The sequence below is a fragment of the Hemibagrus wyckioides genome, linkage group LG10 (assembly GCF_019097595.1).
Source record: "Hemibagrus wyckioides isolate EC202008001 linkage group LG10, SWU_Hwy_1.0, whole genome shotgun sequence".
NCBI lineage: Eukaryota > Metazoa > Chordata > Actinopteri > Siluriformes > Bagridae > Hemibagrus > Hemibagrus wyckioides.
The window spans coordinates 16,555,548-16,581,125 of NC_080719.1; the positions used below are offsets into that span (position 1 = coordinate 16,555,548).

The 25,578-nt window shown below is 40.6% G+C and overlaps 3 protein-coding genes and 1 non-coding gene across 6 annotated transcripts; 3 read left to right on the top strand and 1 right to left on the bottom strand.

Annotated features, from left to right (window-relative positions):
- The first annotated feature begins 4,329 nt into the window (after window positions 1–4,329).
- Window positions 4,330–9,562, top strand: LOC131360122 (elongation factor 2). Its single transcript, XM_058400232.1, has 13 exons — window positions 4,330–4,478; window positions 5,482–5,696; window positions 5,796–5,977; window positions 6,099–6,310; window positions 6,494–6,672; window positions 6,773–6,878; window positions 7,088–7,340; window positions 7,450–7,645; window positions 7,759–8,125; window positions 8,212–8,565; window positions 8,674–8,856; window positions 8,954–9,086; window positions 9,172–9,562. Exons 1-13 carry the CDS (start codon window positions 4,476–4,478, stop codon window positions 9,363–9,365), a joined length of 2,577 nt encoding a protein of 858 aa, XP_058256215.1. The 5' UTR covers window positions 4,330–4,475; the 3' UTR covers window positions 9,366–9,562.
- On the top strand, window positions 6,928–6,995 carry LOC131361002 (small nucleolar RNA SNORD37). Its single transcript, XR_009205953.1, has one exon. It is a non-coding gene; the product is annotated as a small nucleolar RNA SNORD37 (small nucleolar RNA).
- Window positions 9,563–9,739: 177 nt separating the features above from the next.
- btbd2a (BTB (POZ) domain containing 2a) lies at window positions 9,740–17,129 on the bottom strand. 2 transcript variants are annotated; one of them, XM_058400233.1, is made up of 9 exons: window positions 16,174–17,129; window positions 15,628–15,747; window positions 14,913–15,069; window positions 14,336–14,441; window positions 12,744–12,941; window positions 12,130–12,322; window positions 11,958–12,045; window positions 10,842–10,988; window positions 9,740–10,757 (listed from the first exon to the last, which is right to left on the bottom strand). In XM_058400233.1, the coding sequence occupies exons 1-9, from the start codon at window positions 16,815–16,817 to the stop codon at window positions 10,596–10,598; spliced, it is 1,815 nt and encodes a 604-aa protein (XP_058256216.1). In that variant the 5' UTR covers window positions 16,818–17,129; the 3' UTR covers window positions 9,740–10,595. The 2 variants fall into 2 exon arrangements, with proteins under 2 accessions (XP_058256216.1, XP_058256217.1); XM_058400234.1 differs by having other exon boundaries at window positions 9,743–10,757; window positions 16,264–17,127.
- Window positions 17,130–19,196: 2,067 nt separating this feature from the next.
- Window positions 19,197–24,389, top strand: hmg20b (high mobility group 20B). Of its 2 annotated transcripts, none has more exons than XM_058400142.1 (9): window positions 19,197–19,326; window positions 20,333–20,436; window positions 20,532–20,759; window positions 20,863–20,983; window positions 21,194–21,249; window positions 21,365–21,431; window positions 21,517–21,732; window positions 22,544–22,676; window positions 23,721–24,389. In XM_058400142.1, exons 2-9 carry the CDS (start codon window positions 20,359–20,361, stop codon window positions 23,731–23,733), a joined length of 912 nt encoding a protein of 303 aa, XP_058256125.1. In that variant the 5' UTR covers window positions 19,197–19,326; window positions 20,333–20,358; the 3' UTR covers window positions 23,734–24,389. The 2 variants fall into 2 exon arrangements, with proteins under 2 accessions (XP_058256125.1, XP_058256126.1); XM_058400143.1 differs by having other exon boundaries at window positions 20,556–20,759.
- Window positions 24,390–25,578: the final 1,189 nt, after the last annotated feature.

Consider the following 25,578-nt stretch of genomic DNA (forward strand, 5'->3'; position numbering starts at 1 on the left):
TCAAAGCATTTTACAGACGTCTCTGCCAACAGTGAGTCAACAGTCGGAAAGACCTTGCTTGAATTTGCTTTTCTGCAGAGGAAAGAAAAGAGCACAAATGCATTGGAGAGGTTACCTGAAGTTTATCGGCATGCAGAAGAAACTTCTGGAATTATGCATCCAGAAAATTAGGAAGCCAAAGCACGATTTGTTTAATTAATCTGTTTCAGGGGAAATAAAAGCACACTGCATATTCAGGACAGCTGTATACTGTGTGTACCACTGTGTGATGTGGGCAAAAAATATTCCCAGGCAAGGGGACCAAATTCCAAATTCATGATTTAATTGCAATAATTGCTTAACATTATTTCTTAATTTGTGATTCAGTGTCCAACTGTTAAATCCAGAAACTCCCAATGTATCTAACTCTCTATCAATGCCACACACTCTTTACATCCATATTTCTATCAATCTACCACTAGCGCTGTCTATCTATCTATCTATCTATCTATCTATCTATCTATCTATCTATCTATCTATCTATCTATCTATCTGTCTGTCTGTCTGTCTGTCTGTCTGTCTGTCTGTCTGTCTATCTGTCTGTCTGTCTGTGTGTCTGTCTGTCTGTCTATCTATCTATCTATCTATCTATCTATCTATCTATCTATCTATCTATCTATCTATCTATCTATCTATGTATAGCATTTACTCTGTTAAGGAGGAGATTAGACAGACATGATTAGTTGAGTTTATGTGGAAGTGCACTCAAAATGATCACTAAAACATCTGCCACCCATACTGTAGTCTAAATACAGAGAGTAGAAACAAAGGACTCAGATGACCTTGGGCTATAGGGATAACCAGGGGTTTACAGATGTAGCAGTTACCTAGGTAACGCTGGGCTTTGTGTGTGAAGTAAAATTTTTATTAAGGTCAGTATTAGATGTAACTGCTGTAAATAAAATATGTGAGACGTGGGCAGAACATTTAGTGTGTCCATGAGAACTCCATTTCAGATAGAAGATGTGGTGTTTTAGTCAGTGAAAAGAACACTGAAAGAAAGCTATGGCAGAAAGCTATGAAGGCAGACAATCCTTAAAAATTAGTAATAGACCAGAGCCATGCAATTGTTGCAAAGGTAAACAAATACACTCTTGATGAGATAATTAATGTGGAACACAGTGAGGGATGAAATGAAAAGGGTGCAAATAATTTTGGATGTTTTAAAAGTAACACCATCAATGTAAAATAAAAAACAGTGTGCATTCAGTGCTTTATACAATGGATTCAGGTTAATAAAGATGGTAGGAGCAGGTTTATGTTTAAAGTAGTGCCAAGATAGATCCATGTAGCATTTGCATAATAGTGAAAGAACGCAGCAGTAGAGAATAATAAAGGCAAGGGGACACATGTAGTCTTTAAAGTACCAAAAGCAAAGCCCTGAGGAAGGGCAACAGAGGAGGATTTGTTCCTGTCAAACATAATGAAATGTTTCCTGAAACTTGAAAAAAAAAATCTGTGAGATAAGATGTGAACCAGGAGTGTAAATCCCAGTGATGCAAGGCATGTAGCTAGCATGTCATGTGAGACGGTATCATTTGCAGAGCGCAAAACAATGAGCAGTAGAATGCTAAGCTTCTGTGTGTCTGCAGACAAGAAAGTGTTATTTACAACTCCCAGAGACCACAGTACCTAATGGTCAAGTGTCACGATTGGAAGGTGAAGACGGATACAAGTGCAGACAATTTATTAAAGTGCAGACAAACAACTAAAAACAAGGACCTTAAAAATGAACCCTGGATACGTGGCAGAAAAATAGAGACTAGGGGGCAATACTATGACAAGCACATACAACAGCAACAACAATTACAGCAGAAGCTTTACCATTAGACACTGAAATACTAGAACTAAAACAGCAGCTAATCAAAAGATGTGAGTGATTAGTGAAATGTCCTGTGCTGGGGCTGATGGGTAGTATATGTCTGCACCCCTTTGGTGCTACTATGACATCGAGTTCATACAAGCTGCCTGAGGTACTTGGATCTGTATGATGAACAAACTTGATTTTTTTTTCCTACAGTTAATAAGCTCATTTGGATTTAGGCCTAGGTTTTTAGAATGGACATAATGTAGCTATTAGACTCTTTTCAAGATATGAAGTCAGAACAGATCTTCAAGTCTTCGAGGTAATTCCTAGGGAAACAAACAAAGCAGGAACAATATATTACAGTTGAAAAGCATTGACTAGGGATAGGAAGGAGCATAAGGGGGAAAGATATTTCTGTAGATTTTTGAGTCTCACAGCTGAGTCACACAGTTTGTCAGAGCCTGTGACAGCAGTTCTAGGCATGTGGGTTTGTTTGTTACTATTAGAGAGGAGACTTTTTAGCCTACAAAAGCACACTGGAGGAAAAATAAGTACAGCTTGTAGCATCAACTACAGCCTGATACTTAACTTTACCCTTCACTGTGAGGGCTGTAAGTTTTTCCGTGCTAAAAAAAGAAGAGCAAAACCAACCTGGGTTTGTTGGCCACTTTCTTATAAGCTCTAAAGCTACAGATAGCTACACTAAATTGCCAAAACTTTTGGGACACCCTTCCAAATCATTGAATTCAGGTGTTGTTTTTCAGAGGTTGGGCTCGGCCCCTTAGTTCCAATGAAAGGAACTCTTAATGCTTCAGCATGCCAAGACATTTTGGACAATTTCATGCTCCCAACTTTGTGGGAACAGTTTGGGGATGACCCCTTCTTGTTCCAACATGACTGAACACCAGTGCACAAAGCAAGGTCCATAAAGACATGGATGAGGGAGTTTGGTGTGGAGTCCTGACCTCAACCTGATAGAACACCTCTGGGATGAATTAGAGCGGAGACTGTGAGCCAGAACTTCTCGTCCAACATCAGTGCCTGACCTCACAAATGTGCTTTCAGAGGAATGGTCAAAAATTCCCATAAACTCACACCTAAACCTTGTGGAAAGCCTTCCCAGAAAAGTAGCTGTTATAGCTGCAAAGAGCAGGACAATTCCATATTAAATTCATGTGCATGTAAAGACAGACATCACAGTTTTGGAATGGCTCACAGTCTCTGCTCTAATTCATCTCAAAGGTGTTCTATCAGGTTGAGGTCAGGTTGAGGTGAAGTTCCTCCACACCAAACTCACTCATCCATGTCTTTATGGACCTTGCTTTGTACACTGGTGTGTAGTCATGTTGGAGCAGGAAAAAAAAAAAGTTGGGAGGATGAAATTGACCAAAATGTCTTGGTATGCTGAAGCATTAAGAGTTCCTTTCACTGGAACTAAGGGGCCAAGCCTAAACCCTGAAAAACAACACCTGAATTCAATGATTTGGATATGAATAGAGATAGTGGAATAGTATTAAGCTTAGACAAAGAACTAAAGACTTTTCCAGACAATAACACTGCAATAAATAAGCAAAAACTTTCATTTTATTATTTATTATTAAGATATTCAAGTATTAAAAACTCCTCTAAACTCTGCCATAGAGTATTATAACCTAGATGAGTGATTGCAAGTTTTAAAATGTTTTCAAATCAGTTTAGCAATGCAATTGTTTAACCCGGCTTACTCAGGTTGTACAGTGTTGGCGCATTTCTTTTTCTTGTTAAAAATACTTTTGAATATCTGTAATAAGAGAAAAATATAATATAATGTCCTAAAAATATGTATAGTACCATTATTTTTTTATGGGATAAATAGGTAGATGCTTTACTCCAAAATTGTTGCTAGATATAAACAGTATTGTTATTTTTCTAAAATCTATTTTTGTTATTATTATTATTATTATGATTACTCGTTTACTTGCTTTTATTAAAGGCTACAGTAAATTAAAAGTCAAAGAGGTTTATCAAAGACTTTTAAACAGAATGTTGCTACCGGAGCAGTAGTGCCACCTGCTGATGACTATATATATATTTACATATATATATAAAACACACACACACACACAAAGGATGTTGGATTAAGATGAGTTTAGTGTACATAAACATCTATCTTAAATTATCTTGATGAGCATAAAATATATTGATAAAAAAATATATCTATATATATTGTTTTATTTCAGAATGTACAATATCTAATTAAAAATCTGTATTCTCTATAATATTCTATTTACTGTTAAAATATTTAAAATTAAAATATTCTGGGAATATTTGACAATATCTGACTATTCAGCATCTGTAGTTTTACACTTTGGGTTCAAATCTCAAACGCGTACGTAAATCCCTACATAGGTACACTTTGTAGGATGTAAACGAAAGGACCGTGTAGTATACTCGGTGTTCCAAATAACGTGGATTGAAAAGCAACCGTTTCCTGACGTCGCCACGCAACATTACGCGTGACGCACACTTGCTATATATATTCTTACGTGTTGACGTCAACGGTCTCTTCCCTGCCTATGCCTTGTTGAGGTAGGCAGTGTAAAATTTGTGTCTGCTTCGCCGAACAGCGAATCCAACAACATCCGTCAAAATGGTGAGTATATTTTTTCTCTACATCATTCGTATACACTGGCATGGAGTTATATCGCAACCTCGCGTGGATATTTGAACGCTCGAATTTGTCCCAGATGTGTATTTTTGGATTAGCGGTCTGCCATTTAGTGCAATAGCGAAGCAAAATGGCAGCCCTATTGTGTTCCGTCGTTAGGCCTTACCATGCCGGGCACGAGTCCATATGTAGCGGGATGATGTTTGTTAAACGTTTGATTATGGTTCTAAGAGATACCAGGGTTTTGACATGTTTTGTTCGGTATCAAAAATGTCGTAAATGTTGTCGAGATTCCAGATGGCAGTTCTCGGTATTTTCAGGCGTTGGCCGCTGGCTAAATAGTTAGCTTGCTAGTCTTCTCCTTAACCTTGTTTTCACGAAGGGGAAAGAGGTTTCACATTAGTTATTATTCCTGTAGGCGACTTGTATTGCAGGGTCTTGTAGGATTCACATCCAGATAGGTCAGTTTTAAAATGATGTGAATGACTATTACCGTTAGCCGGCCCGCGTACTGCGTTCGCCGCTGCTAGTTACACGTGGCCTGTTACCGGCTGATGTGGCGCACTACGGTAAACCGCATAAAATGCCGGCTTCACCAGATGGGAGAGATCATGACTGGGATTAAGGATTCCTATTCAGATCAGGCTCTCTTGGTGTCTCAGTTTTACAAATTACCCTTTTAAGTGCGTTTTTTAATTGGTTCTGACCTGAAAGCTTGGTGTTTGCCGGTTATGATTAATCTCCATGTTTCCGGGTTTTGCCCTTCTGCCCGTCATGGACTCTTTGCCTTTTGAATTGATGCGTGACTAATTGCGTCAGCAAAAATGTCAGGCCGCACTGCCCTTTTGTAATGTTTGCATTGTGCTGAAGGTGTGGATTATTTTTTAATTTATTATAAATTTTCAGTTTGATCTTTAAAAAAAATAACAATTAAGCCTTTATTGATTTTAAGTCTTTTAACTGAGGTTTGTTTCTTCCTCTCTTTCAGGTGAACTTTACCGTAGACCAGATCCGTGCCATCATGGACAAAAAGTCCAACATCCGTAACATGTCCGTGATTGCGCACGTGGACCATGGCAAATCCACTTTGACTGACTCGCTGGTGTCCAAGGCTGGTATCATCGCTTCAGCCCGTGCAGGAGAAACCCGTTTTACTGACACAAGAAAGGATGAACAGGAGCGTTGCATCACCATCAAATCCACGTGAGTGGTGGTTTTTTTTTCCGCCCGAACCCAGAGTGCAAAGTCTGCCAAGCCAGTTTTTTCATGTTGCTTTATTTATTTATTTTTTTATTTCTGCAGCGCCATCTCCCTGTTTTATGAGCTCGGTGACAACGACTTGGCCTTCATCAAGCAGTGTAAGGACGGTTCTGGCTTTCTTATCAACCTGATTGACTCCCCCGGGCACGTCGACTTCTCCTCTGAGGTGACCGCTGCTTTGCGTGTCACTGACGGAGCCTTGGTGGTCGTCGATTGTGTGTCTGGTGAGTGCAAAATCCTGTGCCGAGTATTGTTTACCTGAAGATGATTATGCAGCATGATGCTCCAGTTTTATATACAGTTTTGGCACAAAGCCCAAACCTGACCTGTTTGCTCTTCTCCTAGGGGTGTGTGTGCAGACCGAGACTGTGCTGAGGCAGGCTATTGGTGAGCGAATTAAGCCTGTGCTGATGATGAACAAGATGGACCGTGCTTTGCTGGAGCTGCAGCTGGACCCAGAGGAGCTGTATCAGACTTTCCAGCGTATTGTGGAGAATGTCAATGTAATCATTTCCACCTACGGAGAGGATGAGAACGGACCCATGGGTAACATCATGGTGAGAATTACACATTTTGGGTTTTTGGACTTAACCGTTTAATAACCTTGCTTATTTAAAGTGTAATACTTCAGAATTTTTATTTTATTTAATAGTTGGTTAAGTATGTATTTTGTATGTTTAATAATCTAAAAGTCTCAGGTAGTGTGTTCAATTCTGATCCTAAGCCTTCTGCCTTTTTAGATTGATCCAGTTGTTGGTACTGTTGGGTTTGGGTCTGGACTGCATGGTTGGGCCTTCACCCTTAAGCAGTTTGCTGAGATGTATGTGATGAAGTTTGCTGCTAAGGGTGATGCCCAGCTTGGACCAGCAGAGCGCTGCAAGAAAGTGGAGGACATGATGAAAAAACTTTGGGGTGACAGGTGAGGCCTCCATCTTGGGGTGGCTCAAAATGAGCAAAGAACTTTGTGTATTTTGGTTGTAATGTATTGTGAACTGTAACAATTCTTGCCTTTTGTTTAGATATTTTGACCCTGCAACTGGAAAATTCAGCAAGTCTGCAACTAGCCCCGATGGCAAGAAGCTCCCCAGAACCTTTGCTCAGCTCATCCTGGATCCCATCTTTAAAGTAAGCAGAAATAACTTTGTGTTTAAAGTTAGTTTTAGTTTTCTGTGCTGTGGGTGATGACTTAAATATTCTTCACTTTGACCTGACTGTCTCGTGATGAAAGACTTCAGTCTGATGTTTATCATGGCAATGGAAGCAGAAATGGTAACCGCTTCCAGTCTTTAGCATTTATATCTTAAGGTCTTCAGTACAGCTTTCTTTCTTCACAGGTATTTGATGCCATCATGAATTTCAAGAAGGAGGAGACAGCTAAGCTGATTGAGAAGTTGGACATCAAGTTGGATTCTGAGGACAAAGAGAAGGAAGGCAAGCCCCTGCTGAAGGCTGTAATGCGTCGCTGGCTGCCTGCTGGAGAGGCCCTGCTTCAAATGATTACCATCCATCTGCCTTCCCCAGTCACTGCTCAGAAATACCGTTGTGAGCTGCTGTATGAGGGACCTGGTGATGATGAGGCTGCTATGGGTACGTTTGGCTTGGAACATCTGACACAACCAAAAAGCAGTTACCCATGTGGCTAATTAATTTTCTTTGTGTTTAATCATTGGTATTTTAATTCCTATGTGTTTTAAAGGTATTAAGAACTGTGACCCCAAAGCTCCCCTTATGATGTACATCTCTAAGATGGTGCCCACTTCTGATAAGGGTCGTTTCTATGCCTTTGGTCGTGTCTTCTCTGGCTGTGTGTCCACTGGCCTGAAGGTGCGCATTATGGGACCAAATTACACTCCTGGCAAGAAGGAAGATCTTTACCTCAAACCCATTCAGAGGTTAGTTGATTTCTCTTGTCGTGTTGGTATAGGCTGAGAATTTTCACTTGTAAGAAGTGGTTAGTTTTTAGAAACATCAAGTGCAATCATTAACATGATTTGATGTCCATTAGGACCATTTTGATGATGGGCCGCTACGTTGAGCCCATTGAGGATGTGCCCTGTGGTAACATCGTGGGTCTGGTTGGTGTGGACCAGTTTTTGGTGAAGACCGGGACCATTACTACCTTTGAGCATGCCCATAACATGCGTGTGATGAAGTTCAGCGTCAGCCCTGTGGTGAGAGTGGCTGTGGAGGCCAAGAACCCTGCTGACCTGCCCAAGCTGGTTGAGGGTCTGAAACGTCTGGCCAAGTCTGATCCTATGGTACAGTGCATCATTGAGGAATCTGGAGAGCACATCATTGCTGGAGCTGGTGAGCTGCATCTTGAGATCTGCCTGAAGGATCTTGAAGAGGACCATGCCTGCATTCCACTGAAGGTACTGCCATGTTTGTGATTTTCTATTTTTCACTAGTATGAATGTGCAGCTTCCATTGTGAATCATGTCTAACTTGTTTCCAACAGAAATCCGACCCAGTTGTGTCCTACAGAGAAACCGTATCCGAGGAGTCCAAACAAATGTGCCTGTCTAAGTCCCCCAACAAGCACAACCGTTTGTTCATGAAGGCCCGTCCCCTGGCTGAAGGTCTGCCTGAAGATATTGATAAGGGTGAAGTCACCTCTAGGCAGGAGTTGAAGGCACGTGCCCGTTATCTGGCTGAGAAGTATGAGTGGGAGGTGACTGAGGCCCGTAAGATCTGGTGCTTTGGCCCTGATGGAACTGGCCCCAACATGCTTGTGGATGTGACCAAGGGAGTGCAGTACCTTAATGAGATCAAGGACAGCGTAGTCGCTGGCTTCCAGTGGGCCAGCAAGGAGGTGAGCTTTCTTGTCGTTTTTTTTTTTTTTTTTTTTTTTTAAGATTATCTTAAACCTCTTTATTTATTCAAAGTAACCCTTTTTTCCTCCTGTTTTCTCAAATTTCAGGGTGTGCTTTGTGAGGAGAACATGCGTGGTATTCGCTTCGACATCCATGATGTAACCCTTCACACAGATGCCATTCACCGTGGTGGTGGCCAGATCATTCCTACAGCCCGCAGAGTGCTTTACGCCTGCCAGCTGACAGCCGAGCCCAGACTGCTTGAGCCTGTTTACCTGGTCGAGATCCAGGTGAGAGCTTACAAACGTTACATTATTGCTTGTGTAAGAGTAGTAGACCAGTGACTGACCAGGACACCCCCCCCCCCTTTTTTTTTCCTGTCCACAGTGCCCTGAGGCTGTTGTTGGTGGTATCTATGGTGTCCTGAACAGGAAGAGAGGCCTGGTGTTTGAGGAGTCCCAAGTCATGGGAACTCCCATGTTTGTGGTCAAGGCTTACCTGCCTGTCAACGAATCTTTTGGTAAGTGATGCATGAGCATACTTCAACTTTTCTCTTCTGGTTTATTGAATCCTGGGCATAACTCCTTTATTCTTTTTCGCCAAAGGCTTCACCGCTGACCTTCGTTCCAACACCTCTGGTCAGGCCTTCCCACAGTGTGTGTTCGATCACTGGCAGATCCTTCCTGGAGATCCAATGGAGCCCAGCAGCAAGCCTTCTCAGATTGTGGCAGACACACGCAAGCGCAAGGGTCTCAAGGAAGGAATTCCAGCTCTGGATAACTACTTGGACAAATTGTAAAGCTCCCATTGAGGGACTGGACTGTACAGAACATCATGAGCACTATTGCTTGCCAAAACATGCGATCGAGAAGTTAACATTAATAAAGAAAAATAAAAATGGTATTGTGGACATTACTGTCAATTCATGATTATTTGATACTTATGCCATTACCTTTACATATGTGGCTAAAATGGTATTAAATACACAATGATCAACTTCTGTACTTTGCTTCCTTATTTAGATGCTTGCTTAAAGCAGTGTTCTTTTTCAATAAGAGAGAAATAGTGCAGTTAATAGAATTAATCTATAATCAGGCTGTATCAGTGGGTTCAGCATGGTACTGTATTAGTGGTTCTGCAGTAGTAGGGATTTTGCTCCTGTTCAAGATCTTCACTTTCCTTTAGATACCACATTTTTATTCCACTCCAGACGATGCTGAAATTCGTGTGAATGAACCCAAAAGTAATCTGATTTCACTTGCTCTTGATCACATCTTCGACCTCTGAAGGGTTCCGGTGTGAATCCAGTTAGCAAGTATTACATTTCTTAAGAGAAGAAGCACAGACTTTAATTGAACATACATGATGTATTTACAGCACTTTTACAATGACAGAAACAAAGTACATAAGCAGTACATACATTCATTTAAGTTATCCTCATTCTGTTCAAAATTAGAATCGCATTCTGAATGCAAGTGCTCCATCAGAATTGGTACTGAAGATTATCAGGGGCATTACAGTTCAACACCATTCCTTGTAAACATACTTTTCTGCTATTTTTCAACATCTGTATGCCTCAGAAAATGTAACAGTCTGTATTTCAAACAAATGTAGTGTATTTTGCCCAAACACGATTTGCAGTTGTGTCTGGGTCAAAAGTGCATCAGTGCAACTCCAGAACATCTAAACATTATTTACTAGAGTCAAAATGTGGACCCAGTTCAGACCCGTTTAACACTAAACTAAACTGAACTTCAGCTGTCTGTTACTGACTTGGTAAAGCTCTAATGACAGCATCTGACCAATCAGATGTCACAATTTGGTCACGTGTTTAGCCATATACGATGAGGTGCTACACAGGTAGAAAAACAAATCCATACCCAAAAGCACAACTGGGTACATGATAGACTCAAACAAAAAAAAAATAAAAATCATTATTTGGTTACTGATGTGTACACCAGAGTAGTTCACTGAAAGAGTAATAAGTATTGAAGCAGTCCACACGCATTGAACAGATCCACGTCCATCATTACGTGTAGAAGATGAGCTCAGGAATTTGTCCATCTTCAACCGAAGTGCCATTGTTGTTTCCCGCAGCATAGCAGAAGGTAAAACAGGTCTTTGTGCCTGTAGCTGGAGCCTCATGAGTGACTTTGCGCATACCCTTTGTCCCGTAGTGGGAGTCTGGTCCCTACGTATAACCAATGACAATCTTTTTTTAATGAATTTATAATTATTGTTTGAATGTTTATAAACACTGGGCTCAGTAGACTACCTTAAGTGTTGCGCAGGCAATGTAGTTGACACTAGGAAGAATCTCCACAGGCTCTTTAAACATCACACGGAAGGTATTAGCCGTGCCGTCGCAGCTGAAACCGGTGTCGTTCTGCCCCAAGACTGTGTTGCTGTCTGTGTGAATGATCTGTGTAGAAAGACTTTTGTTTTGTATAAACATATTTCACATGGCAGGTTTCACAAGGACATTTTGGTATCCATAAATAACACACTCCTGGGCATTATTTGCTATGGCAATGATGTATTGAACATGGGGATGAACTGAAATGATTTTAAAGTTCACCAGCATAGATTGTTTTAATATTACAACTGTATAATTTAATATTACATTGTTTTAATATGTTTATATTTACATTTGCAGCATTTGGCTGACGCTTGTATCAAACACAAAATTCTCAAGCTAGTACAAACTGGTCAGTGTTTAAGAATACTATTGCTATACCAAGTTAAAACTCTTTTAGGGAGGATTTGGTACAGCAACAGAAAAACGTTTTTGTTTTAATTAATGCTTTATGTGAGTGCTTAGTGAACTGTTAAAGTCTTCACTTTCCACGTGAAGACAGCTGGTGACTTGGCTGATCAGAAATCCAGAAGGTCAGAAAAGATCCTATGGTCAGTCAAGAGGAGTTCAAAATTCTCAGACTTTCCTTGTGGGAGAAAAATCCCACATATTTTCAATTTCAAAACGGGAAAACATGAAATGAGATGAGGATTACTGAATTAAAGAATTTCTCCTTTATTTGCTCAGAATATTGAGGTCAATTTATTAATTTACTTACTGGTGTATTAATAATTGAGTTTGTTAACAGAACATTCATTCTCTTTTTAAATGATTTCTGAATTTCCACATTTTCATGAAGAACTAAATCTCTGGCCTGGCACTAAACCTTCAGTTGTTGCTGACTTTAGGTGCAGGTCACTATATAATGTCAAACTTGACTTCTATTCATTTTAATGTTTGTGTTTCCCCTTATCTAACTATAATGAATCTTAACAAGCGCACTCATTTGGCAAGCTGCCGTGACCATAGAGAAAAACCTGGATAACACACCTATAACACATCGAAATATTTCCTGATATTTGTTAAAGGTCCTACCTGGATGTTGACTTGATAGTCAGTTGGACCATGTATGGAGCCATAAAGCCCAAATCCCACCACAAATATCCTGCGATTGACAGAAAACCTAAAGAGAATTTTAGATAATAAATAATCTAGCCAGCGCATCACAGTAACACATTAAAAGCTCGTCCTGCGCTGTTGGCATTACCGGATGCGGTCGCTGGTCCCACTGTATCCCCAGCGGCTCTCCACCTGCCCGAAGCGTGTGATGCTGCACTCCTTCCCTCGCAGACAACAACGTGGGCGATCAATAAACTCCACGTGAGGTTTGGGGTTAACGGTGAAGTGCAGGAATAGGCTGACCACCTCTCGGTCTGTCAGTATGCCTGACTGAGCTGGACCTGGGACAAACACAACCAATATTTATTTAGATTAAGGTTAAGCATGAGACTCAGTGTATTCTAACGAGATATTTGTTATGAAGTGCTCAGAAATAATGTCTTTCCTGGCAGTCATGCTCTCTTTCAGCATTAACAACAATGTGATAAATACAAACAATATAAGATTTTTTATTTAAAAAAAAGAATAATAATTCTCAAAAACATGTCTTTCACTGTCCAATTTCGTTTCCTTTTGGCTACAAGGTTTCAAGGTTCCAATTTCAGACCCTAATACTCAACTGCACACATGCCTAGTCTTGAGTGTAAAAACAGATCTTTACACTCTCATTTTTATTTTAAAATTACATTTATACAGAATAAACAAACATAAACTGCTTCGATAACTCTAGCTAACTACGGCTTACAGAGAGCACGTTGTTACCTGCTGCAAACTCTTCTATGGTCATGAGCGGGAAGCGGATGAGGCCGAGGGCTTTGCCCAGCACTCGCCTCTTGTTCTCTGGTGTGGGCTGCAGCTGCTGCCTCTGAGTCTCAGCCTCAGCCCAGCGTACCGCTGCTCCAAACAGACGCACCTCTCGCACCCCAAGTGTGTCCCTTTCCAGTACCGCCACCAATGTGTCTAAAAAACCAAACAGTACTTTTATAAAATAATTTACAACATAATCTGATAACTGCAAAAAGTAATATTTCTGTCAATGAGTCATCCATCACTTTTACATGTATTTACAAAGCCTTTACACTGACCAGGCATAACATTATGACCACCTGCCTAATATTGGTGTTGGTCCCTCTTTTGCTGCTAAAACAGCCCTGACCCATCATGCACTGTGTATTCTGACACCTTTCTATCAGAACCAGCATTAAATTCTTCAGCAATTTGAGCAACAGTAGCTTGTCTTTTGGATCGAATCACATGGGCCAGCCTTCGCTCCCCTTGACGGCCCATGACCCTGTCGCCTGTTCACCAGTTCCTTCCTACCACTTTTGATAGATACTGACCACTGCAGACCGGGAACACCCCACAAGAGCTGCAGTTTTGGAGATGCTCTGATCCAGTCGTCTAGCCATCACAATTTGGTCCTTGTCAAACTCGCTCAGTTCCTTACGCTTGTCCATCAACTTTGAGGACAAAATATTCACTTGCTGCCTAATATATCCCACCCACTAACAGGTGCCACGATGAGGAGATAATCAGTGTTATTCACTTCACCTCTCAGTGCTCATAATGTTATGCCTGATCTGTGAAGCTGTGCATAACATTCATTTGTTATCCATCTTTTTTTTTTTCATCAAATCACTCACAGAAACCTTAACTGTGATCTCAAAAATTTGCAAAATATTCAGACAACACAAAAACTGTAGAGGCAGAGGATCAATTATATAATCCAGGTATCAGCAAAGTCAGTATTACAAAAGCTGATACTGTGATAATGTTTTAGAAATATAGTGTGTAGCCTCCTGTAAACCAACCAAAGATGAAACATCACACTGACACATTTCCTGCTGCAGAGTGTGTTTCCCACAGAATTTCACTGGTAAATATCTGCTGATGAGTAGCTGTATATAATTCAAAGCTGTATATAATTCAAATAAAACATTTATATTAATGTGCTCATTCTAACACATTATAAATTAAGGGAAAAAATTAACTAATTTACAGGGACTTGTATGGTGGAAGATCTATATTGACAAGTCTAAGCATGAATGTATAAAAAGTAAAGTATAATCAGAAATACTGGTGAAGATTTCTTTATGAATATTTCTTAATGGAGATTTTTTTTCCCCACAAAGGGAAAGCAAGCATGACAGAGAATTTTGTAGTTTCTGATGTCTCAGTAACACAACAAGATGTGTTTGTTGTCTTAGTTGCTTCACAAGAGAGAGAAAGAGAGATGAGGGAGCGACATTAACCGTCTTGTTATTAGCGTCTTATGCATGTTTAACACTTTAAACGTAACTATTGATGGTACTATTGACTATTGATGTGTGATCAGATGGGAAAATGATAAATACCCAGGTCAATGTCAGTGAAGCCCTCAGCAGCGAGTGCATCTGCTGTGTTCTTGTCTATGTTCTCGAGGCAAAGGCTGGCAAGCTGTGGCTCGTCGAAGAGCCGTGCCTGAAAATGAAAGGAGACATGTTTCCGCATAATCAAAAAAGGATTTTTACAACAGAACACCTGTTTTCAAGCTATGGGAGTTAAAGCAGTGCTTTTGAATTGACAGTACATTCATTTCAAGTACTCTAGGTGGTATTACTTTGAGGTTTTTACGCAGCAATATGCAACCGTTTTAGAATTACCAAACATTAAACATGTAAAAACTGCTGATACATGAAGCCAAATCACGCGACAATAATTAGTGTGCCTGCAAAATAGCCAAGACAGAAATGATAAATCGACAAACTGCAAGCAAATGTGTCAATGAAGGTGAATTGGCACTGGGCTATGCTATAACTAGTCTATAACTAAAAACATAATTTTCTGGTAGTAAGACCAAAGTTATCAGTGATGTACACACCTTTGCACAAATACAAGCACTGCATTTTACACACCTGGAGCAAAGGTTACAATCAAACCCTCAGCTCTTACCTGGGTAAGCAACATAAAAGCATTGTCAGCTCGTAGGTTTTTCTTCAGGAACTCAACGCAATGTGCCTCGAGCGCAGGCACTGCATATTTCTTTGCGGTGTACAATGTGGTCATCACTGTCTCAGGCCCAATTTGTACCTCATCAGAGTACAGAAACCTGCAAAAGGTGGGAAAACAGACATAGCTTATATATAGTCATGGGTTGAAAGAATGGATTGTAGAAAATACCTAATTAATTACTGGTCAAAGCTAACATCATATAAAATAAAAAACTGTCTTTGTTGTCTTGGAAATGGAGAATCTCTGGTAACTGTGTAAACTTTCATTTTCATTAAAGCATTTCTTCAGGGCTTCTAAACAGCTTTGTGATTCAAATTAGCAAGATGTCCCACAGGACGCAGCCATGGGACAAAACAAAGAAGATAAAGATGGCATTTACACCAACAGGACATTTAGATTAAAAGGTTTCACAGGTGTCCCTTCAAGTAGCATCTCAAGTAGTTCTATTTAGACTGTCGGGTCAATTCCAAGGCGTCTTAGAATTCCAATAATTTCAAGATATATAGTTTAGACAGAAACCAATGAGGGGGATGTCAACTTTTGCACTCAAGTGTAAGCCCTTTAACGTCAAGGGCATCTCAAGGACATGTGAGACACACGAGCAGATGTAACACTACTAAGGGTTATTACCACCAAATAATGCTGATGCTCTTACTTAAGGAGGGCCAGAAAAGCAGCAGGTTCCACGTCGGGCAGCTCGATTTCGGTGGATGTAGTGGCCATGCCGCCGTTAAACATGGCATCAAACACTGCGCTCCCAACGGCGAGGGCAAATCTGTCGAGACGCAAAGAGGCATCACTGTGTGCTGAATAACAAGAGGCCTTAATGACGAGGACTGGATAGGGTAAAGGGTTAAATAAAGGTTAAATAGCCTGGTGAACTTTCAGACTCTGGGTATGTGATGCTGCGTGTTTACCTAAACATCACCCACAAGACGCAGCCGAAAAGAAAAAGGCGAAAGCGCATAAAAGCGGGTTTCCTTCTTGCTTTTAAACGCAAGCTGTTTACAATGTGCAAAATTAAACATGTTAAATCGTTCCGTCAGGACTTATAAAGCTAATATATTATTCCTTCCGTGTAAACACTTGCTAGCTTCTACCTGCGATTCGGGGCTCCGTGTTTTCTCATTAGCTAATTTTACATTTTACAAAAAGTAAACAAATGACTTATAGAACTGCATTGGCCCCATTTCGGCCCTACCTGTGCGCAGGAATGCGCTGCACTCCCATCCCCTTCCCCACCAAAAAATGGACGTCGCTCAGCACCTCGTTGTTGAACAGAAACGCGAACCTTTCTTTCACCGTGCTTTTCGTTGCCTGCCAGTTGTAAACGGGTTCACGATACACGAGCACTGAGGCTGGGCTGCCGGGGACAGAGGCCGAGACTGCGGACGCGCCCGCAGATGATGAAGAAGAAGATGAGGAGGAGGAGGAGGAGGACGACGACGACGAGGATGATGAAGATGCCGCCGCCGCTGCTGCGCTGGACGTCGACGTGGCCGTCATGTTCATGTTGGAGGCGGCGCGAGAAGCGTCCCTACTCGCCGTGTTGTGAGGCGCGGACTGCCGCGGAGGATTTTGCGCGCTCCCGGTGCTCGCGGACACCAGCGCGGTGTCTCGATCGAGGCCTGGCGCCTGGGGATCAGCGTTCCCCGCGGACCCTGCAGACCCTGAGCCCAGGTTGCTGACGGGTACCGAGTGAGCACCGTTGCTCGGCCGAGCGTTGCCCAGCGAGCCTGAATTGGGAGGGTTTAAACAAGCGGAGCGGCTATTGCTCTCACCCGCGGCCATCTTGCACGGCGAGCACTGCAGGCTGGGCTGGAATAAACGCACACAACAGCGCATAACCAGAAATACGGGCTAAATGAGTCGAGAGGGCGGAGAGAAATGGCTCGCCCAGCCGTCACTTCACTGTCTTCCATTACAAATAAAATTTGGTGTTTTTACATAAACTCATGTCGCCCCAGGTTTGTCTCCAAGCTTTGGTTAAGCTCCACGGGTCCCAGTAGCAGAGTGATGTATATAAAAAGAGAGAATATATATAATTTCTAATAATTTCCTATTCGCATCCCATTTCAATAAACAACAACATCCCATCTCACAGATGAGTAAATGTATTCATTTTTATTTTTATTTTATTTATTTGTTTGTCTATTTTTTATCTTAACAATACACATCTGTTTTCAGTACATTCATGAGTCATAATGCTATTTATTTAAAAAAAAAAAAAGAATAATATTCTCATATGTAAAAAAAACAAACAAAAAACAAAAAAAAACTCTTCCTCTAAAAAAAAGTATCATATGAGTAGTTTTGCTTTATTGATTTGTAAACTTGATTTGATCTTTTAAAAGTTTTTACACTACGACTATGAACAATTTACCCTGATATGGCATCAGGGGTCCCCATCCTGTATGAAAGTCTAGTTCCACACCACAAATGATTATTTATACTGGTTCAAGTCCAACCAGGAATTACGACAGAAAGTGTGTTAAGATTTTGTAGTTAACTTTCTAAATGAGTTGTAAATAGCATTCACAAACAGCCAGACCTCTTTACATCATTTTAGAGAGATTTTTTCCCAAAAAAATGTATTTCAGTATAATTAAATTAGTAATCCTGACAGGCGTCCAAAATTATTAATGGCAACATTTAAGGTTATCCACAGGGTTAAAGTCATATAAAGTCTAACAGTAGCTGTAAAGAGTGCAGTTATATTATTAAGGTAATAACACGCTTACCGGTGAGTCTAAAGACGGAAGTAATCATTCCTTTGAAAACTCTTTAGGATGTCTGCTTCTAATATCTACTCACCTAGAGATCTGGCACACTGCGCGTGCGTGTGTGTGTGTGTGTGTGTGTGTGTCAACAGCTGCCTGTAGTCTCACTGTGTAGTGCTGCCTAATGAGTCAGCGTTTCTGTCTGAAGGCTGGTGGATTGAGACGGACTTCTCAGCTAGCGATACATTACGTCAACACCGCCGTCTGGTGGTCACGTCACTGTTACTATTTCTTAATGTCAGTCCTCTGAAAAGTATCTGTCAATATACATACACTATATTGCCAAAAGTTGAATTCAGGTGTTGTTTTTCAGGGGTTGAGCTTGGCCCCTTAGTTCCAGTGAAAGGAACTCTTAATGCTTCAGTATACCAAGACATTTTGTACCATTTTATGCTCCCAACTTTGTAAGAACAGTTTGAGCATGCCCTCTTCCTGTCCCAACTTGACTGTGCAACAGTGCACAAAGCAAGGTCCATAAAGACATGGATGAATTTGGTGTGGAGGAACTTGACTGGCCTGTGCAGAGTCCTGACCTCAACCTGATAGAACACCTTTGGGATGAATTAGAGCGGAGACTGCGAGCCAGGCCTTCTCGTCTAACATCAGTGCCTGATCTCACAAATGCGCTTCTAGTGGAATGGTCAAAAATTCCCATAAACACACTCCTAAACCTTGTGGAAAGCCTTCCCAGCAGAGTTGAAGCTGTTATAGCTGCAAAGGACGGGCCATGTCCATAAAACATTCATGTGCATGTAAAGGCAGACATCCCAGTTTTGGAATGGCTCAGATTCTCCGCTCTAATTCATCCCAGAGGTGTTCTATCAGGTTGAGGTCAGGACTCTGTGCAGGCCAGTCAAGTTCCTCCACACCAAACTTTTGGGTGTGTGTGTGTGTGTGTGTGCTATTTGAATAGGTTTAAACTTTTAATAATAATAATAATAATAATAATAATAATAATAATAATAATAACTGTGTGCAATTCTGTAGTAATTATGTGGCTATACAATAAAACACTTCACTAGGCTATTGCTTGCCAGCTTGGAAAAGCTGAATAAACCTGAAATTGTACCATGTTTATATACATTGTGCACACACATAGATAATATTAATAATATGAGACAATTTTACTTTTTTCTTGTGTACATAAACTGTAGCCTATGACCACCATCACTGCTTTCTCTCACCATTTCACCATTTCTCTCAGCTGACTGTAACAGAGATCATAGTCAGGAATTTGAAATATCTTGGCCGTGTTCTACCTTGAATAGTTCCCTAGATAAAGGTACCTTAGCGGCCGCCATTTTGCAGTAGCATTGGATTGGGACAGGACAGAACTTGCTGCTTTAGGCTATTTCCCTTGGCTTTAGACATGCCCAATGTAGAATGGAGAGGGCTGTTAGAATGGCGCCGCTCCACCCACTCAGATATAACCAATCATTTTTTAAGAAAGCCATCCTGACTGACCAATCATTTGTTGTGAATTCATTCCAAGCAAACCTCGTCGTCCAATCAGCGTTGAGAACACGCCGCACACTATTATGCGCTTGTTGATTTGGGGGACACAATCTACCCAGGTAAGCTAAATTGATGTACCTCTAGCATATCTATCTATATAATGGATATAAAAATTTTAATAAAATCAGCCGGTGCTTTTAATATAAATGGATTTCTAAAATCCTGTGGATTATTCTATTTTTACGCACCGCCATGGCTTTGATCTAGATACGAGTTTACATCAGTGCTAAGTGTTTAGCTTTGCTAACTGTTTTGCCAGTGTTAATAATTGCTGGTTAGGTTGAGCTAGCGCTAGCATTAGCTATTTAACGCTTGCTAACATTAGAAACAAGAGCAAGTATTAACTCCAAATTCCAAACCATTTTAATATTCCTTATTACAGGACGAAAACAGCTGTTGGTGAATAAATAAAACAAGAATGTATACTGTATTGAGTAGTTTTAAATAGAAAGAATTCTTCCGGGGCTGCAACCAAATACCTCTGTAGAGGATATGTAGTGCACTACTTACGGCGAAGAAGCCATTCTGTCTTTCCCTGTGTAGTGTACTTAGCTAGGGAATATGGATACATTTGGCATTCAGCATAAATTACAAAATATTTTGCTCATCTCGCTATAGAATACAAATTACAATTTTACAAAATTGTAATGTTGCCAATTTAGCTGGTTAGTGCATTATGAGTGATGCTTAAGAAGAATTAACTAATTAGAAAGGCAGAGTCACTTTGGATCTGGAGCCTATCCTAGGTGCAAGGTGGGAATACACCCTGCATGCAGTGTTTGACCATTACATGGCACTGGGCACACATGCATTTACTGCTAGAAGCAATTCAGAGTAGCCAAGCCATCTACATGAATGTAATATGGAAATGGGAGGAAAGCAGAGAAATCGCGTAGATTTTGTGAAAACATGCACGGATCGAACCGTGGACCCTGAAGCTGTGAGGTTGCATTACTACCCACTGCACTACTTAACATGTTGTTTAGCCTTACTCTTAAGCTAGTGCTGACTTCCTGGTTATGTGTCCCTGAATTCTGATCTCCAGTCATAATTATTTCATCCTAGGTTCTTTAGGAACAGATGAATCTGTAATGGGGGGAGTAAAACAAGAGCAAAGCGATGGTCCTGGATCAAAAGGTTTTCATCATTCAGACTCAACACAGGAAGAGGTAAGAATTGTAACAAGTTAAACTTTTATGGATTGTCATTACTATTATGTTTGAAATATTTAAATTTACCTGCTTCACAAATGCAACTTGTCCAGAACAATAATTCACTCAATGCTCAGCCTGTGAAGAAGCGTGGCTGGCCCAAAGGAAAAAAGCGAAAGAAGGTCTTACCCAATGGTCCCAAGGCTCCAGTGACTGGCTATGTGCGCTTCCTGAATGAAAGACGAGAACATATCCGTGCATTGCACCCTGACCTCCCTTTCCCTGAGATTACCAAGAGACTCGGGGCCGAGTGGAGCCGCCTAGCTCCCCATGACAAACAGGTAATTTCCCACACATCTCACACATTTGTGAGGCTATTACCAGGTTAAGTATTATGTACTTGCATAATCCTGTGAGTGCATATTAAATTCTATTTGCTTGCAGCGTTACCTGGATGAAGCGGAGCGGGAAAAAGTGCAGTATGCAAGGGAACTGAAGGAGTACCAGAAAAGCGAAGCCTACCAGATCACCAGTGCCAAGATCCAAGACAAAAGAATTAAGAAAGGTCAGAATAATTTATTAGTAATCAATGCGTTATTTGCTGCATGGAGCAATTTATAATTGTGTGCAATATTCATTGATGATTTTACTTGTAATTTAGAAACTATATGATCATGGGTTGTGAATCTTTACAGAACTCATAGATCTTCGTTCTGTATTGAAACTGAATGCAAAAATGTTTTTCCTTTTTTTTTTTCTTTTTTTTTTTTTTTAGAGGAGTTAACATCTGTTATTATAAATGCCAATAGTTCAGGATCAGCAGCTCTTAAGGTATGTTTTAAAGGCTGGAATGCAACAAGCTATGTTCAGATTTTTCTTTTTATTTATTCTTCAGTATGTAAATGACTTATACGTTATATATCATTTACTGCATTCTGTTCTACAGACTTCAGATCTCTCTAGCAGATTCGACGTGCCCATTTTTACAGAAGAGTTCCTCGATCAGAACAAAGGTACAAGCATCATTATATAATGCAGAAAAACTTGCTACTGGATGGAAGTAGTTCTTTTTACAGAATGTTTTATTTTACCCCACAGCACGGGAGGCTGAGCTTCGACGGCTGCGTAAGGCCAACGTGGAGTTTGAGGAGCAGAACACCATTCTGCAAAAGCACATAGCTGAGATGTTTAGTGCCAAAGAGCGTCTGGAGGCCGAGCTTGGTCAGGATGAGCTGCGCACACAGGCTCTGCACCGCCGCCTGCAGGCCATCAAACAGACGCTGGTCACCAGCCTGGCTACTGTGCCCCTGCCAGGTCAGTGATTGTGTTTGTTTTGAAACCGTTCAGCATTACACTACTGAGATCGAGTCTCCAACATCCAAAACCTTGTGTATGTTGCTATACTAATGAGCAGATGACCAGAAATTACAGTGGTCTGGAAATATTTCATGATTAATGATAGCAGATCATACTGTCTTATGTCAAAACACCTTATGGTATCTGTCTGGTAAGCAGAGAGCATCTGGTCGGCCAGCCCGAGCGTGCAGAGAGGTATCAACGAGCGCAATCAATAAAAATGAATACTTGGAAGGTTCCATTGACTGTGTGCAACGAGACAGCACTTCAGTTTTGTGAGCACTGGGACATGTCTTCTTCCTTCCCCTCACTCACCAGAGTTAACACTTTGCTTGTAACTCGGGTGCAATTAACAGCGCCTTGTGCTTATGTTCCCATTTTCAACATAAAACTCTTCATGAGGCATTCACAAAAGCAGCAGACATAAATGGAGATAAAATATTACTTAATTCTGATTTGGCAAAATTGCAAGCACAGGATTCTTCTTTTAAACTACTACCAGTGAAAACACTTATGTAAATACTCTCTTTGACACTCATGGACGTGAATCGAAGAGGGCTTTGGCTGAATGCATGTTGTGATGATGCCACATGATTTGTCTAAAGAGTTATATAAGAATAAGCACCTCGGGATATCTGTGTGTTGTTTTGATAACACACTCATCCTTATTGGTAATGGAAGCAGACATCAGGAGATTTAGTTGTAATGTGTTGTGTTATAATGGTGTGACTTAATTGATTCCTTTGTAAGATTGGTCTCTTATTCACAGGCACAGGTGAGACTCCCTCGTTTGGAACTCTGGACACTTACCTGAGTCGTTTGAGCGGTGCCTTGGAAAGCAGTCCTCACGAGCACCGCGCTCTGCTGATCAAGCTCCAAGAGCTGCTGGCTCACTTAGACAGGTAATGATGCAGTTTTTAGTTTTATTCCACTTTTTGGATTTTAACTAAAAGAGTGGTGTCAGAAATACTAACAAAAATACTGTATTTCATTTGAAATATGGAGTTGCGTTCCCAAATGAAGTACTACACACGGACACTATGCACTGTGTACTTTACCATTTAGAAAGGTAGTAGCATTTCAATTGGAGCACTAATGTTTTTTAACTAACTGAAGTATAAGCCAGTCGAAGCAAATGACATGTGATGCTGATAGCTTTAGCTTTTATGCCTAATATGACCTTAGCCACCATCAGACAGAGGCGACATAAAACTGTGACCACTGAGTGCATGAAGTGTCCAGCATTCTGCATGTCATTTTTTTTGTTTGTTTGTTTGTTTTTTTAGATGAATCAGTGAATTCTTGGAATTTTCACTGTGAACACACTATTCATACTAAAAACTGCCATAGAATAGTGCATAAATATGTTATTCATAACACTGGCAGTAAAGGTTTTTACTGTAATAGGTGGAAAATTAAAAAGACTATTTTGTTTTTTGATTATTGTTATTACACCTTTACTTGCTGTGATGCTATTAATAGAAGCCTTTATTATTATCGCCACACACATTGCAGCACAGTGGAATTCTTTTCTTCACATTTCCCAGCTGAGGAGGTTGGGGTCAGGGCATGGGGCAGCTATGATAAAGCGCCCCTGGAGCAGAGAGGGTTAAGTGCCTTGCTCAATTGCCCAATAGTGACATCTTGGCAATGCTGGGCCTTGAACCCCTTGAACTAACCTTTCGATCAACAACCCAGAGCCTTAACGACTTAAGCTACCACTGCCCCATAAAGCACAGCCCTGATGGGACTTCAACCCACAATTGAAACCATTGCCTTATCTATTAATGGTGGCATATAGCTCATTAAATTTTAATTAACCTCACAACCCTACTTTTTTGAAAAGCTATATAACATCCAAATCAACATCCATCTTGTTCTGAGAAAACAGTACTTGACACTACATATCAGTAACCATGATATTCGTTCTCATTTCTGTCTTTCAGTGAGAAACTTTGAAAAATATGTGCAGCTGTGCTGCATCTGGAATTGAGGTGTTGACTTAAGCATCTCACAGCACCATGAAGACAGGATTACCCAGACACCTGAAGGAAAATCTCTGCTTTTCATGGTGTGCAGTAGTGCCTGAACGTCTAGATGTAGTTGGCTCTTTAGGCGCTATTGACATGCACGTTCTTTAGAATGTTTTTAATTTTTTTAATCGCTGAAGAATGTTTTTGTTTGTTTGTTTGTTTTGTGCATTGTTTCTTACCTTAATCCTTTCCTATATTGTTCTCTTTAGTCTTCATTGCTATGTCGGTTTTATAACAATTATCCATTTGTCATTCCAGAAGCATAAATCATTTTCCACTAATCGATTGCTCATATGTAATATGTAATGCATTGCGGTATTTCGGGCAGATTATTATTGTGAAACTTTTCCTGAATGTAGATTTTACATTTTACACTGATTTATAATAATTGTGTATTTGAAAAGAAAAATATTGAGATAGGTACTGAAATGCTGAATCAGGGAATGTTTTGATTAAATTAAACTCCTCTTGTTTTTAAATGTTTACTCTGTAAACAGTTTTTCTGTAATGTGTTAGTGTATAATTCATCATAAGTGTATGCTGCTCCATGTTGCAGTGACCTATAATGCAATAAAATGGGGATACAGTATTGTTTTGTGTTTTTTTTTCCTTCTCTTATTATTTTAATTTGTCATCAGCTTTCTCCTTCGATTAACTGCTCCCTGGTGTTTCCAAAATAGAAGATGAAAAAAGATGAACAGAGAAATAGTTTATTCTCTTAATAACTTCTTCAAGTATATTAGGAGATGCAGTGCATAGTGCATCACAGTTTGTTGCGTATGGAGCTGCATAACTGCAGACCAGTCAGGGTGCTTGTGCTGACCCCTGTGCGCCACCGAAAGCGCCAACAATGGGCACGTGAGCATCAGAACTGGACCACGGATTAATGGAAGAAGGTGGCCTGGTCTGATGAATCACATTTTCTTTTACATCACGTGGATGGCTGGGTGCGTGTGTGTCACTTACCAGAGGAATACATGGCACCAGGATGCACTATGGGAAGAAGGCAAGCCAGGTGGGGGCAGTGTCATGCTTCTGCTGAGAAACCTTGGGTTCTGCCATCCATGTGGAAGTTACTTTGACACGTACCGCCTACCTAAACATTGTAGCAGGCCATGTACACTCTTTCTTGCAAACAGTATTCCCTGATGGCTGTGGCCTCTTTCAGCAGGATAATGTGCCGCTCCACAAAGCAAAAAATGGATCAGGAATGGCTTGATGAACACAACAATGAGTTTGAGGTGTTGATATGGCCTCCAAAGTCCCCAGATCTTAATCCAATCAAGCATCTGTGAGATGTGCTGAACAAACAAGTCCAATCCATGGAGGCTCCACCTCGCAACTTACAGGTCTTAAAGGATCTGCTGGTAACGACTTGGTGCCAGATACCACAGCACACCTTCTAGTGGAGATCCATGCCTCGCCGGGTCAGGCTGGGTTGTGGAAGCAAATGGGGAACTAACACAATATTTGGCAGGTGGTCATAATATTATGGCTAAACAGTGTATATTTTTATATAGGAGTTTTTCAGTGAGGGAAAAAACTACCCAGCATAATATATATTGGCAAAAATCACACACGAGACATGATCCAGTCCTTTCTATTTTCTCTGTTTTCCTCTTTCTACAACACCTAGTTATTATAACACTCAAATCCTGAGCACTCTGCTGCTTGACCATTGATAAGCAGAGGTCTAATCAACCCTAAAATAATTGCTCTACAAACCCTTCATTTTCGGAATAAATTGTCTCTATGCAGTAAACTTGTCTTA